The sequence below is a fragment of the Miscanthus floridulus genome, chromosome 3 (genome assembly GCF_019320115.1).
Source record: "Miscanthus floridulus cultivar M001 chromosome 3, ASM1932011v1, whole genome shotgun sequence".
Taxonomy (NCBI): Eukaryota; Viridiplantae; Streptophyta; class Magnoliopsida; order Poales; family Poaceae; genus Miscanthus; species Miscanthus floridulus.
In genome coordinates this window covers 15922012-15937969 of record NC_089582.1, presented here as the reverse complement: position 1 = coordinate 15937969, position 15958 = coordinate 15922012, and the positions used below count along the sequence as shown (strand labels likewise).

General features: G+C 48.8%; 1 protein-coding gene across 1 annotated transcript; it reads right to left on the bottom strand.

Annotated features, from left to right (window-relative positions):
- Positions 1-10549: 10549 nt before the first annotated feature.
- LOC136541395 (pathogenesis-related protein PRB1-3-like) lies at positions 10550-11394 on the bottom strand. The gene has a single exon (XM_066533248.1). The coding sequence runs from the start codon at positions 11375-11377 to the stop codon at positions 10829-10831; it is 549 nt and encodes a 182-aa protein (XP_066389345.1). The 5' UTR covers positions 11378-11394; the 3' UTR covers positions 10550-10828.
- Positions 11395-15958: the final 4564 nt, after the last annotated feature.

The following is a 15958-nucleotide window of genomic DNA, read 5'->3' as shown; positions in this document are numbered from 1 at the left end:
ACAATCATCGACAACACAGACCTGACAGATCTTGAGACAAACTCTTTTGCCAATGCCATCATGGTAGCTGCTCCAGACACAGATTCACTCTCATGCAATGCCTATGAGCTCAAAGATGCAATCTACCAGCATCATGGAATCACCGTAACCCTCGAAAGCATATCCTACTATGGACTAGGATTTTTCCTTCGCCTACCCACACCAGCTGCCAAAACTCACCTGCTAACCAGCTGTTTCATAAGGATCAACAATAACAGCTTCGTATTCATGCCATGGAAACCACAACACGGTGCCACCTCAGTTCCACTACAGGATTTGCTCAGATCCAATCCATTAAATCTGCACCTCGCTAGGGATACCCCTACAAATGAACCATACGAGCGACTCATCATCTACGTCTCCGGCATACCACCGCACCTATGCTCCAGCTCAGTCATATACCGCCTGTTTGATAGACTTTGCACTATCAATGAAATAAACTTCATACCTGCTACTCTCCAATATGAAATAACAGTCCGTGCCCAGCTCTCTGCACTACCCCTCCAAGCCCACATAGGTTTCAGAAACACACCTGCGACCAATGATATTGTCGATATCTGGGCATTGAAATATGAAATACTCACAGAGCAAATGCAAGGCAGGGACACTCCACCAGAGGAACGCATCTCTCATATTCGAGGTAATTATTGATTAACAGCGCAACGAGAATTACTACGTCCACCTACCTATGCTTGCTTTATCACAGTAACTCTTTTTTCTCCTTTTGTTTCATACAGGAGACTCAGTGCTTGATACGTCAGACCGCCGTGACCTATACTCCTACTCCGATGATGAGATCACATCTCATCCACATGGTACAGCCATAAGTCATCAACTCCAAAAACAGCTCCTTATATTTATACTTGCTACCACATCCCATAGGTACAGCCACATAACCTAAAAAAAACTAATGCCTCCTACAAAACAAAGTCATCGGCTATCATTATCTGCATACAAAAATAATTAGGCACACAAATCAATGACTCGCTCTAACACAAACACTAATATCACACAGTTACTTGTGCAGGCCCACGTCTCCATCCACCTGAAGACGACTCCTACTACAACCGTAAGTCCATGCTAATACTTATTTACACATACAACTCTTTACTAATTTACAGTTATGAAACTTGTGTCTCTGTAAACAATGGTCCGCCACAGCTACTCCAAGGCGCAACTCCGAAACTGATGAATCCAGTTAGGAAACAGGCAGCGCCGGCGACTCTGAAGACAAGCGCACATGCCAAAACGGCTACTTCAACAGAGTCTGCTAGCCCAAAAGTTTATCAACTGCCGCCTCTAATTATTGTAATTTTTATATAGCCTATATGTGATCGCGAACATATGTGCTATGATAGTAGCAAATACTCTTGTAATATAGATACCTTTTAATCTTCGGTGTACTAATGGACCACCATCCTATATCTCGCACAAATACACTAACATTAGATCCCTGCAATTAGTTGCCCCAACACCTCACGGGCGCGCGAATGCGCGCGCCCCAGACACTAGTATGCAACAGATGTGACCATTATCCAATTTTGCAACAAAACATACATGTTAATTAGGATCTAGGAGCTCAGATTTTCTTCAAGTGCACTCATTCTGAAAACAGTGATTGGTCTGGCCAGTGCATATATTTGATCATCAATGAATAAGTACTACCGCAGATATGGACATTACTGCCGGTTCAAAAACCCACTTTACTGTCGGATTTTGAACCAACAGTGGCATACCGGCAGTGATGGGAGGTTGACATCACTGCCGGTCCTTAAAAACTGACACTGATCTACAAGAAACAGTGTCGGTTTCTGACTCCACCCGACAGTGTCCAGTTGAACAACACTGCCGGTTTGTAGTGCCAATTGACAGTGATGGTTGCTTCAAGAGTGTCGGTTCTTGGCTCAAGCCAGCAGTGTTAAGCAAGCCTACACTGTCGGTTCATGGATCAAACCGACAGTATTGTAGTAAATATCAGTGTCGGTTCATGGATCAAACCGGCAGTGTTGTCGTAACTATCAGTGTCGGTTTATGGTTCAAGGTTGCAGTGTTGAGCAAGCCAACACTGTCGGTTTGTTTCTAACTGGCAGTGATGTTTACGACAACACTGCCGGTTAATTGCTAACCGGCGGTGATGGCCCGTTCGTATTTTATTATTTATTTTAATTTAAATTTTTTCGTGGAATCGGGTCTCGTTTTATATACGCTACGTAGACGACAGGTCCATCAATATTAAACATTACAAATGTTATGATTACAATCCAAATGTTCTTAACCACATCTCGATCCCTCAAAATAAAAAAGAAATGTTCTTGGACTTCACACATGCTTCTCGAACTTCTTACAATAATCTTGCGAGCCGCTCTGGGCCATACTGGTCATTGTACCTCACGGATTGTGAAATAGAAAATACTCCATCTTCTTCCAATACCTCGGCTAAGATGAATTTTGCGAGCTCCGATTGCAGTGCGACGATCTCCATGTCTAACAGCCTTTGGTGGTTATATTTCTTGCGCTGTCATTCAAAAAAGATGATATCCAAAGAGGAACATTAAATCATTTTATTGAATTATTAACAGACATAAAAAAATAGGGATTATACACACCAACTTATCGGCTTCTTCCGATTTCACGCCGATGTAGCGAAGCATTGCCTACATTACATAAAACCCGCATTCATTGTTTCCCGCCGGCTGTGACAGGTACTTCCCCTCCATTTGGACAACCTTGAATGGGACCGGCGTCCCACCGATACGTCTTCTTCGGACACTGAGCAACATTAAAGGGAGAAACATTAGAAAGCGGTATGTGTGATTAGAAAATAATATGTTATTATCGCTTACTAATTCAGCACTGCCACCAGTGCATCCAGATGATCAAATGATTTTTTCTTCGAGTCCCACACCTCGATCAGATTTTTGGCAAGATTGACACAAATAAAGATGAAATGGTTGCTACAATCACAGAATCCTAATTATCGAATAATCTTAACGAAAAAAGAAGCATAAAATTAAAAGCTGAGAACACATACTCGTAGTTGTAGGCTAAAAATATGTGGGTTTTCTTTTTCATCGTGAATTCGTCGAAAACAACAATCAATCTCTGTTTTAGGTCTTCCACGTCATATCCATAGAGGTCTAGACATGTCATCTCATTGACTCGCAAGGGGTCCAAGAAGCCTATGTAATCCCATTTGCTTTTTAGAATGCAAAATTTTGCTATACACTTACATAAAATCATAGAAAGTGCTCAAAAGTTAACAATTTGTCTCGAGAGAGTAGTTAATTGTAATATCGTGCGTGTAGGGTACTTACATAGTCCACAACGTCAACATTTGAACACCGAGAGATCGTTTCTGGTATAGCTGAAACAAGCACTCCCACTCGACATCGAACTTCTCTTCTTCAGGATATTGGAAAACATGTGGCGAACGGATAATAACCTCAAAACCAAAGTCGTCCGTCTCTGTTGCTTGAGCCATGTAATATTCATGCAACTGGCGCATATATGTTGTCAGATTTTTATACTCATCATCGGGATCCAAAAGATTGCCCCTTTCATACTTCATTGCCGGTGTTGCCGTCCCTTTTACATCATAATAGATGGTCGCGGCCTCTTCCATGGTTAATCCTGGGTTGTCTTCGATGTACTTCTGTATGTTCCTTAAATCTTTATTGTGTATTTCTTCGTCTCTTGTTGTAGCGTATTTATTCTGTGTTTGCCTTTCGAATTCGAACTTCAACAAAAACGAAGGCAGTGAGGCACAGAGATTGAAGAAACTAACACAATCTTCCTTCGAGATGTGTGCTGTAAATTTTTCTTTCATCAAGGTGGTAACGCTGCCACTGAACGACCTTTTTATTTTCTATTGGTCCACTTTGGGAGCATTAGTGACCGAATCCAAGGACCTTTTCTACGGCTGCGAGGATGTCCTTGATCTTGTTTTGGGCTGAGGTGGAGGAGGAGGAGGAGGATGACGATGAGAATTCTGTTTTCCCGGCGCTGATGAAGATGGAGGAGGAGGGGGAGGAGGGGGAGGAGTCTCTTTTCTCGGCATGGCAAAAGGTTTCCATGCGAAGACATCGCGATTGGCGCATAGGAAGTCGATGAGCTCGCATTCCTATTTGGCCAGGAGCTAGGTCCCAGTCTGTGCCGTCTTGGTAGGGTCAGTGGGATTGATTCCCACCGCCTTAGTCTCCTCGAGTGGACGGAAGGCCATTGAGGAGGTTGGTTTGTTGCAGTGCAGGACTGCTAGGGTCGACGACTCCCTGAGCCACGGGAGCTCAGACGAGTTGATGACTGCAGTGGTGAGCTCGAAATGCTCGTGGTCACACATGAAGGCGTGCGAGAATGCGCTACCCACGGTGATGACGCCGTTTGGTCCTGGCATCTTTAGCTTGAGGTAGGTTTAGTTGGGGATCGCCATGAATTTGGCGTAGCATGGCCGCCCTAAGATGGCATGGTAGGACCCTGGGAAGTCCACCACTTCGAAGGTGAGGACCTTCGAGTGGAAGTTGGCTTGGTTGCCAAAAGTGATGGGTAGGTCGATCTGCCCGAGCGGGTACGCCTACGCTCCTAGGATCATGCCGTGAAAGGGAGAGCCTGCTGGGTGGAGTTCCGATCGAGGGATGCACATGGCGTCGAGGGTGTCAATGTAGGGGATATTGAGGCCGCTGCCTCTATCCATCAGCACCTTGGTGAGGCACTTCTTGCAGAGGATGGGGTCGATGACGAGCGGGTAGCGTCCCAGTCTGGCGACGTGGGAGGGATGGTCCCTCTAATTGAAGGTGATCGAAGATTCCAACCAGCTAAGGAAGGAGGGGATGGCCGTCTCGGCGGTGCATGCCTATCTGTAGTGTACCTTGTGCTGGCGCTTGGAGCAGTTGGCATCGGATCCCCCGAAGATCATGATGCATTCCTCGGGGTTGGGGAAGCTATCCTCGTCCTTGCCCACCGCGCCTCCTTTCTTGGCTGCCGCCTCTTTGTCGTTTCCTTCTTTTGGTCCGCCGGCTTGTCGCAGGAAACATTTGAGGAGCTCACAGTCCTTGTAGAGGTGTTTGACGGAGTAGGCGTGGTTGGTGCATGGGCTATCCATGAGCTTGTTGAAGTAGTTAGGCAGGCCCGGCTAGGGCTGCTTGCCCATGGTGGTCAGCTACGGCGACCAACGTGGAGTTGGCCTGTCGGCGCCGATCCTTCTTGTTCTTCTTGCCCCTCTGCGTGTAGGGGCCCTCGTCTTGGTCCTCGCGCTTGGCCTTGCCCTTCTCCCGGCCTCCGTTGAAGACCACTCTGATCGCCTCCTCATCGGAGGCATGGTTCGTGGCGATGTCGAGCAGGTCGCGGGTGGTTTGGGGCTTCAAGTAGCCAAGCTTGTGCATCAAGGACTCACAGGTTGTCCCAAGGAGGAATGCGTTGATGACGTCCACATCGACGACATCAGGTAGGGAGTTGCACTGCCTTGAGAACCTACAAATGTAATCCCACAGGGACTCACTGGGCTCCTGCTGGTAGCTCTTGAGGTCCCAGGAGTTTCCAGGGTGGACATACGTCCCCTGGAGGTTCCCGACGAAGACCCTCTTGAGGTCCGCCCAGTCGCGGATGCTGTCGTGCGAGAGGAATTCGAGCCACGCTCGAACATGTTCCCCTACACAGATGGGGAGGTACTGATGATGAAGTGATCATCATCCACTCCCCCAGCTCGGTAGGTGAACCAAAAGTCTTCGAGCCATATATCGGGATTCATCTCCCTAGTATATTTGGCGATTTTGGTCGGCGGTCGGAAGCGCTGTGGGAACGGCACTCTCTAGATGCCTGGCCAAAGGCCCGTGGTCCTGGGCCATCTAGGCTAGGACTCCGGTCATTTGGTCAGCGACCACGCCTGGGGTGCATCTCCCCAGTCTCCTCGATGGTCCGGTCGGAGCCCGTGTCATCTGTTCTCATTGCCACCCGATGGACGTCATCATCATGCTGGGCTAGAGGCCAGTTGCTGATGACGCTACGAGCATCTTGGTTCGGCCCAAGGCATTCGCGCACAGGCGGTCGATGTGGAGTGGGTGCTGGGTCAAGCTGTGGCGCGGCTACGCCCTCCTGTTCTGCTCCTGGTGGCTGTAGTGGCGAGTGGATGGAGCGACGCGTCCGGTGCGTCCCCGCCCCTTGCTGGGGAGAGAGGCTGCGAGTTGGTGTCGCAATGCGAAGCTCTCCGCCTATTGAACGGCGATGGTCTCCACCAGTGCCCGGAGGTTCTAGTGGATCGCCTGTTCCTGGGGTTGTCTGGCTTGGGAAGGCCACGCAGGAGCATCACCGCCGTGGCGATGTTCTGGCTAGCCCGAGCGAACTATGGGGGATCTTTCCCCCCACGGATGATGTCACGCTTGTCGGTGTTTTGTGACCGGGGGTCCCTCAACCGATGAGTGAATTTGTGCTGCGTGCCCCTAATCCCGGATGGTGATGCAAAGAGACACAAGGTTTATACTGGTTCAGGCAGTCAACGCCCTACGTCCAGTCTGAGGGATCGATCTTGTATTCCTTGCACCGGAGTGCTCGTAGTAGGGGGTTACAAGCTAGGTGAGAGAGGGAGCTAGCCCCAGGTCTCGGCGGGGGTGGTGCGGGCTGCTTGAGGCATTGTTCTCAAGCAGCGTAGAAGTGTAGAAGTGTGTAGTGTGAGTTCCTCTTTCTGCTCGTTCTTCTCCTCCCCTCAGAAATGGTACCGGCTACCTCCTTTTATAGGCACAAGGAGGAAGCCAGAAGTACATGAGAAGGCTACTATTTGCTGATGTATTCTGCTCCCTAGAGCAGCGTGGCGTCGTGGGAGTTCCCGTCGGTGTCTAGTCGGTATGGTCTCCAAGGCCGGCGACATGCTGCGCTCCTATACATTTGTTGACTTGGTGAAGTGCCGAGGCCTGGTGGCTGCTGTAGTCGGTTGTGCCGAGACTCGCTGTGCTGAGGCCTGCTGTGCCGAGGCCTTTGTAGGTGGCAATGCGGGGTCTTGGCGGCCATCGTCGTAGTTGATTTAGGCGAAACAGTGCGGAACGTGCGTCTACAGGATACGGTACCCTATATTGTCAGTAAGGGATGGTAAAAAGGCGATTTGACCGTTGTCCCATCGCTCCTGTCGCGGCGCACTGCCGATCGTGGCTTACGTAGTGGGTGCAGCTGGGCGCATTAATTGTTTGCGACAGCCTGCCAGAGCGACTTTTGAGGCGGAGGCGACGAGGGTGTGGGACGAGCCCAGCCTCGGGCGAGGCGGAGCATGGCCAGTTCGCCCGAGGCCCTACCGGGAGTCTCGGGCGAGGCGGAACTCGGTCAGTTCACTCGAGGCCTATCGGGGGTCTCGAGCGAGGCGGAGCAGTCGGTCCGCTGGTCCCGAGGTCACAGGAACCCAGTTCTGACTCCCCACATCGTGTTCGTCCTTGGTGCAGGAGTTTAGGCAGCACAGTAGCCGGTAGCCCCTGCACTGTCCCGTCGTGGATGGCAGGGCGCTGACGTGACTAACGTCTGGTCTGCCACTTCGCTGTACTATGCCGTCGTGTGGTTGTCGGAGTGGTTGAGCGCCTTGATTGGATGTGATGTCCAGCCAGAGTAGTCTTAGTCAAAGCGGTGGTCGCGGGGCTGGTGGCGAGCCGGTCTCGCGCGAGTCGGAGAATCATAGACCTCGGCGAGGGGGCCTCGGGCGAATCGGAGAATCGGTACTTCTTCTGAGGCCTCGGCGAGGGGGCCTCGGGCGAAGGGGCCTCGGCGAGGGGGCCTCGGGCGAATCGGAGATTTTGGCTGAGACCTCGTTTGTCTTATTGGTTCTTGTTTTTAGGGTCTAAGCAGTTTTTTTGGTCTTTGCTTGGGGTACCCCTTTTTCTGGTATCCAACAACGCTGGACCTAGCAGGTGCGACCCTGGGCGCCGCTCGCCGGGCTACACGCACAGGGCGCATCGTGGTGCGCCGAGCGCACTGGCGTAGGTGGTGGCTGGTTCTGCTGCCTTTTTCATAGCTCCTCGCCTTACGCCTACGCACACGCGAGGGCATCCACGTGAGGGTCCAGAGGGGTGTGGGTCTGTAGAGACTCCGCCACCACCAGCGGCTGTCCCGGGCGTCCGCCATAGCGCACTCCCAGGATAGAGGGTGGCTAGGTGCCTCGATGTCGCCGATGCTAGATCCATCGCTCTCAACATCGTCATCCATGAGGTCGTGGAAATAGGTGGGAGCGTAGCTCGCCATCCCCATGAATTCGGATGTGAGAGGGGGTGGCGCCAGCATCCTTCGGAGCCCTTGGGTGTACACGTCCGCGGGGGATGCGAGGCCATAGGGGAACCAGTCACATGGCGGTCGCGGCAGGGACAACGACATCCCTCCGGAGAATTGGCAAAAGATAGTAAATAACGAGTAAATAACAAAGCGTACATTACTCACAGCGGGGTTTGAGCAGAGCGTATGCTTGGAATGAAGCGCGGGCGCCTCACCATTGAAGTCGTTGGGTGTCCCGGAGCCGATGGAGGGTGCCCCTCCGATAGGCGCTGGGATGGGTGCCTCCTCGCAGAGGTGGAGAGCACCGAGCCAGTCAGCGACGAAGTTCAGGCTTTCGAAAAGGAAGGCCTGGGATGGCTTGAAGACGGGTGGAACCCACATCCCAACAGGTGGGAGTGCGGAAAACTCCAGTGAGCCGAAGCGAGTCGTATCGCTTGAGCCCGCCATGGCGAGGGTGGCAGAAAAGTGGGCCATCCGATGACCAAAAAGTGTGAACGTAAATCGTCTTCCCCACGGACAGCGCCAACTGTCGGTGCAGAAAGTGACCAACACGTAAATATTTGTAGTTTTGTCGTACGTTGTGATTAGATGTGGCCTAGCACTCAATGACATAGGGTTTATACTGGTTCAGACATCGTGCCCTACATCCAGTTTGAGTCGGTCTGCGACTTTATTCCTGAGCCTAGGTGCTCGAAGTTTGCTGTGGGGTTACAAACGGAAGGGAGAAAGATGGGGGTGCAAGAGGTCCGGTCGGACTCTGGTATGAAGGGTCAAGAGTGACAGGAGCTTCGCTATGTGCTAAGTGTTCGAGCATGCGCTCTGTGTAGCAGGGGTGAATCGATGTAAGTGAACTGATGGATCCTCCTTTATTGGGAGAGAGCGTGTCCCCTTTTATAGATGAAGGGGATGGCCTTACAAGTGAGAGATGGAGAGTGTATGTATGCTAAGTCTTGTAGCTCACGCCGTCGGGTACAAGACGATTGTAGGCGCCCACATTACTGTTAATGTCAGATGCATGTGGGAGGTTCCATCGTCTTTTTTTGTATGGTAGATGTGGGTGTCTACCATACTGTTGATGCCCAGAGGCATGTGGGGGGTTTTTACCATGTTCTCCATGTATGATGGCACCCATAACACTGTTGATGCCCAAAGGCACATGGGGGGAGCCTTATCATGTTCGTCTGGTAAGAGAGTTGATGGCGCCCACAATACTGTAGGGCAAATGTCGGCGCCCACAACACTGCTTGGGTTCTGACATGCCTGGAAGGTTGCAGGGCACCCTTCTAACATGTCCTATCAGTACTGTCCTGCAGGTGTGTAGGGTACGGTCCTTGATTTTGCGGTCGACTTGAGCGTCCTGCTTTACTTGCTCCGCCCGTCTTCTGGTCCTCACCGAGTGGGCGTCCCCGATCGGTTGGTCCTAGTCGGCTCCGACTGCGCCAGTCGGAGAAGAGCTGCAAGCAGAGGTTTGGTGTATCCCCGGTCGGAGACGCGGGTCGGAGTTTGAAGTGAGGCCTTCCTGTCGGAGAGGCGGACCGGAGTCGGAAGCGAGCGCTGTTCCTCTTTGGCCTGGCCTTCCGGTCGGAGAGGCGGGCCGGAGTCGGAGGCGAGCGTCATTCCTCTTTGGCTAGGCCTTCGGGTCGGAGACCGGATCACTCTTCTGTCCTGTCGTTCAGGTAGTTTTGGGCCGGTCCAGGAGTTGTGATTCGTTCGCAATGTCATCTGCTGGGCCGAGCCTTTCTTGGGAAGCAGGTCCATGGTGGACCCCAGGTTTATGAACTCGCCAGGAAGTTAGAATGGTTGCAGCTCTGGCTAGATGTTGAATAAGGGAGAAGTCACGACATGGATGGAGAGAGAACGAGTATTGGGCTATGAGGGAAAGGGCAAATGGTTATTGGGCTTTAGTTGAGAATATATGAGACAACTAGAAATTGGACTCCACTCAACATAGGTCCAACAACCTCGGACACCTTTTCCTAAATTTATTATGTTCTTCCTTACATCTCGATTTCCCATGACGCATAGTAGACCTGTTTACAAACAGAATGGTACGCGAACGTCCTGCTCAAAATATCATTTCTTTTATAATAGAACAACATAAATTTAAACTTAAATTATCACAGTGTTATTTTTTATTCTCATTGCAACACATAGGCATAATCCTAATACAGTAAAATACTAATAGGGGAATTATGCATCCAACTCTCGATATTAGCTTTCAGATTGTGGGCATCCCATGCACGCCAGACGGTGGGAATTCAAGAGTACGTGCTATCTTGCTCATGACCAGTCTTATTATTTATTTATTTATTTTATGAAACACGATACAAACTCTCACACCCCCACATAGAACATACATGCATGTACGCACCCTTCACTTAAACCTAGGTGAGTAGGTTCACAAGAAACCTAATCAATTGGTGGGCTAAGCTTAGTTTGCGGTTTATTCAACTCCGGTAGCATGTACACAATATATATCCATCTGGACATGCATATACGTAGTACGTATGTATGCGGTCAATCGATTGGAACTAGCTAGCTAGGCAGTAGCTACTAGCTAGTAGGGTCTCTCTCCAACGTAGTTGCCCGGCGGGTTGTAGTTGCAGGTGATGAAGACGCCACCGCCGTTGTTGCAGACGACGCGGGCGCAGCCGATGGCGGTGGACTTGCGCCACACAACCTGCGTGTAGTGACCGCACACCTTCCCCGCCGCGCAGCTGTTGCTGTTGTAGTCGTAGTTCGGCTTCTCCCCCACCCACGCGCCGACGGCGTCCGACGCCGTCCAGTCTTTGCCGGAGCTGCCCCAGAAGAGGTTTTCACCGTAGTGGTTGGGCCCGCCGCCGGAGTGAACGAGCTTGCAGTCGCCCTGGCGCTGCGCCGCGTAGCTCCGCGCGAAGGCGGCCACGTTCTCGTCCCACGACACCGGGCCGACGCCCACGGCCGCGCGCGCCGCGTTGTGCGGGTTCACGAAGTCCTGCGCCGAGTTCTGGGCCGCGCATGGCGTGACGGCGGCCGCCATGGCCAGCGCCACAGCTAGACACATAGACGAGTACTCCATTGCTAGAGAACTGGACAAAAATGAAGTTTTTGTGTGAGATGGATGCATGAGTTGTGGCGAGTGACCAGGTATTTTTATAGTGGTAATAGGATGGAGACCATTGGCGACTTGTCAAAGATACCACTATTCTCACTCTGTCCTGTCTCATATGAATTATGAAAAACCGTGGGTTCATACCCCAAAGATCGCGTGACCTGTGACATGCGATGGCGCGTGCACGTGGCTACCTTGTGGGGAACTCCCCATATTAAAAAAAATGCTATTTTTTGTTCGATTGATGATTTCTAGAAAATGAGTACAAATATATCTAGAAATGGAATTTATAAAGGTGGCTTGTAACAATAACCATTTCTGAAAAACGATTTACCACTACTAGAGAACAGACTTTAGAACGATGTCCTAATTTAGCATTAGCCTCGGTATTTTTTACCCCCGGGACTAAAGGTAACTTTAGTCCCGGTTGGTAATACCAACCGGGACTAAAGGTTCCTGCCCAACGGTCGTTCACGGGGCAGGGATCTTTAGTCCCGGTTGGTAATACCAGCCGGGACTAAAACTTTTAGTCCCGATCTGGGTGATGCCCCGGGAATAAAGATTAATCTTTAGTCCCGGTTTGGACCCCTAACCGGGACTAATTATCCTGGCCTATAGATCAGCTCATTTCTTCCTCCCCGAGCCCGAGCCATTCCATTCAAACTCACCGCATCTGTTCTTCAGCTTGCTTTCTTGCTCTCTCCCCCTCCATTGGTGTTGCTCTTCGATTTTGGAGGTAACAAACTTAATCCTCTTATGTTTTATCAGTAGCTTATCTCATTTTGCGATATAGATGCATGTGTAACTCTATATGTTGGAGTTTATTACGATTTTATGTCATTTTTAGCTCAAAATCACATGATGATTTGCATATATGTTTGGATAAACAAAAGTTAAATTAGTTCGTCAAAATCACTTGATAGTTTAGTATTGCTAGTATATGTAGTACATTTCATGGTTTAGTTAGATAAATAAATATTTTTATTTTTTTAATATATTACTTTAGAAATGAGAAATTTACAATAGTTTGCAAAAATAAGTATAGAAAGTAACTTGATACGGTGGATTTGATTATGATTTCTATGTCATTTTTAGCTCAAAATCACATGATGATTTACAATAGTAAAATCACTAGATAGTTTGGTATTTTACTATTAAACATAGTACATATTTCATGGTTTAGTTAGATAAATAAATAATTTTAGTTTTGTTTAAATATATTATTTTAGAAAATGTGAAATTTACACTAGTTTGCAAAAATAAGTATAGAAAGTAGATGACAACTGGTACCGGATCCTCGGCCTCTCGTTCGGTTGCGAAACGACTGAGGCTAGAACTCCCTCTCATTATCTGCGGCAAGTGTAAGCAGAAGATTGTGATGGAGTACCGAGTCAAGAGACAGGGACCCAACAAGGGTCGTGTTTTCTACAAGTGCCCGGATCGCGATGTGAGTTTCTTACGCATTTGATTATTATGGCTAATTGACCTGCTTTTCTTGAATATTTTTGACTAAATATTTTCTGGCTTTAATTTCAGTGGGAGGGCAATGGATGCGATGGTTGGTACTGGGAGGAAGATTATGGTACATACGTGCAGAATTCGGGTGCGCTTGAGGTAGCGGCTGCTGATGATGAGACAGTGAGCCAGCAGGAGAAGCTTATTGATATTCAACAGACGAATGATTTGTCTGTTTTAGTTGCGTACGGTCACGAAATAATTATGTTACTGAAGTGCATTTTAGTTTTAGTTTGTTTAGTGATAGTTGGGATTGCTTACGTTGTAGCCAGGCATAGTTAATTAATCAACCATGTGTGTGTCATCTATGTTGTGTAATAAAATACTTAATTATGTTCAAGGTTTTCATAATTTGTCGTGTAATGCAGATTATGTCATGCCATTGGATGTACAATGACGATCGCCACTCCCAAGACTTTATTGAGGGCGTGCACTATTTCTTAGGTGTGGCCGAGGCAAATAAGCGGGATGGTTTCATGTGCTGTCCATGTGTCCTATGTAAGAATTTAAAGGAATATTCAAGCTCAATGAGTCTTCATTCACATTTGCTTAAGTCAGGTTTTATGTCAAACTATATATGTTGGACTAAGCATGGAGAAAGCGGGGTCATGATGGAAGAAGGTGAAGGAGAAGATTTAGACATTGATGACATTATTGCTCAGTATGGTGCCTTTGATGATACTACAATGGGGGGAGATGAAGAAGAGGTAGCGGCAGAAGATGATCTCGGTGATGCTCTTGGCGATGCCATTTGTGATGCACAACAAGAATGCGAAAGTGAAAAAGAGAAAGTTAAGTTCGAGCGCATGCTTGAGGATCATAGGAAGTTGCTATACCCAACGGCTGAAGAGGGGCAAAAAAAGCTGGGTACAACACTGGAATTGTTACAGTGGAAGGCAAAGAATGATGTATCCGACAAGACATTTGGGAATTTATTGAACCTCATAAAGAAGATGCTTCCGAAGCCAAATGAATTGCCCACCACTACGTACGAAGCAAAAAAGGTTGTCTGCCCTTTGGGATTAAAAATCTAGAAGATACATGCATGTCCTAATGACTGCATCCTCTACCATGGCAATGAATACGAGAATTTGGATGAATGCCCGGTATGTAAAGCATCACGGTATAAGATCATGCGCGATGATCCTGGTGACGTCGAGGGTGAACAACGTCCTAGAAAGAAAATCCCTGCCAAGGTTATGTGGTATGCTCCTATAATACCACGCTTAAAACGTTTGTTCAGAAATAAAGACCATGTAAAGTTGTTGCGGTGGCATAAAGAAGACCGTAAGGTAGACAATATGCTGAGACACCCAGCTGATGGGTCCCAGTGGAGAGCGATAGACATGGAATTTCCAGAGTTTGCAAATGAGGCTAGAAACTTAAGGTTCGCCTTAAGTACAGATGGTATGAATCCTTTTGGGGAGCAGAGCACTAGTCATAGCACTTGGCCAGTTACTCTATGTATCTACAACCTTCCTCCATGGTTATGCATGAAGCGGAAGTTTATTATGATGCCGATCCTCATGCAAGGTCCGAGGCAACCTGGCAACGACATTGATGCTAAGGCGTTTGTCAAGTTGGAGTCCCATTGGGATGACTTCGTACAATACAAGACATCTCAAGAGAGTGAGAAACGTGTGATGAGGAATCAACAGAATGCCCAACAGAAGCAATACCATCATCGCATGGGATCAGGTGGTTATAGGAGTGCTATTCCCAAGTGGCAGAACCTAGAAGCAGAGATTACTGCCAAGGGAATCATACCTGAAACAATAGAGAAGAACTGGCCTCAACGCGCGAAGAATTGGTTCTACGCTCATGGGGGAAGCCTAGACCCAGACACTGGCAAGCTAATTTTTGGCCAAAAAATTGAGAGAGCAACACAGAGACTAGCTCGTGCTAGGGAAGAAGCTGATAGTGGTGTTTTCAAGCCCAACAAAGAGAAGGATGAATTGACATATGCCCTAGAGAATCCCGAACACGGTGGTCGAACAAGAGGCTATGGGGTGGTTCCGTGGCTACAAGCATTCCCAGCAGACAAGGATACATACAGAAGCCGCCATAGAAAGAAGGATGAGGAGGTAGAAAGAATCCGTGTATTGGAGCAATTTGTTAATGAGTCACGACAAACATTGCTTGAATCACGTGAACGAGAAAAATCTCTTGAGGCAAGAATGCAGGAGGAGATCAAGAGGCAAGTGCAGCTAGCAATGAGTCAAATGCAATCGCAATCAACGCCGAGAGTCACCATTAGCCCCGTTGGTCAGATGAAAAGCAGTTGTGCTTCCACGGAGCTACCAGTTATTCAAGATGACGCTGGGCTACGCTTCCCTGTTGATGACATTACCGAGCCTCTAACAACATGTGAGCTGCACATTCCAGATGGTAATAATGCATCAATCATGGTGGCTGTCGGGGTTGTATCTCCAATAGACCGAACGAAGACACCAAGAATCCATGGGTCAGTTATTCAACCTGGATATGCTAGCGTCTCGGTCGATAGAGTGCTCAAAGGTTACAGCAATGTTCCTCTTGATATTGAAGGCGGTGATGGGGAGAAGACACTAGGAGAAGCAGAGAAGACATTTATTCAATGGCGCAAACGCTTCATCATCATTCCTGGGGCGCCACCAATTCCCCTACCTCACCCTAGGTACGAATGAAAGTGAATGAAATATTATTTTCCATTAATTTTATATTGGCTTCAAAAATAATTGACTCACAACTTGTTTTTGTAGTAGGGTCTCCCCCTAGCCTAGCCCAATCATTTATTCCCCATCTCATCACAGCATCGCGGGGGGTGAGACTACTTCATCCCTACGGCGATCTCCAACTCCTACACCGGCCTCATTGCCTCCACAACGATCTCCAACTCCTACACCGGCCCCACCGCCTCCACAACGATCTCCAACGCCTCCACGCCGGTCTCCAACACCGGCCTCATCGCCTCCACATCGGTCTCCAACACTGCCCCCACCCCCTCCACAGCGATGCACTACAGAGACGTCTAAGGTCTCGACGGCAAAGAATACCTTGAAAAAAAAGAGTTATTTCTCAAGAAATACTTCCTGAAAAGAC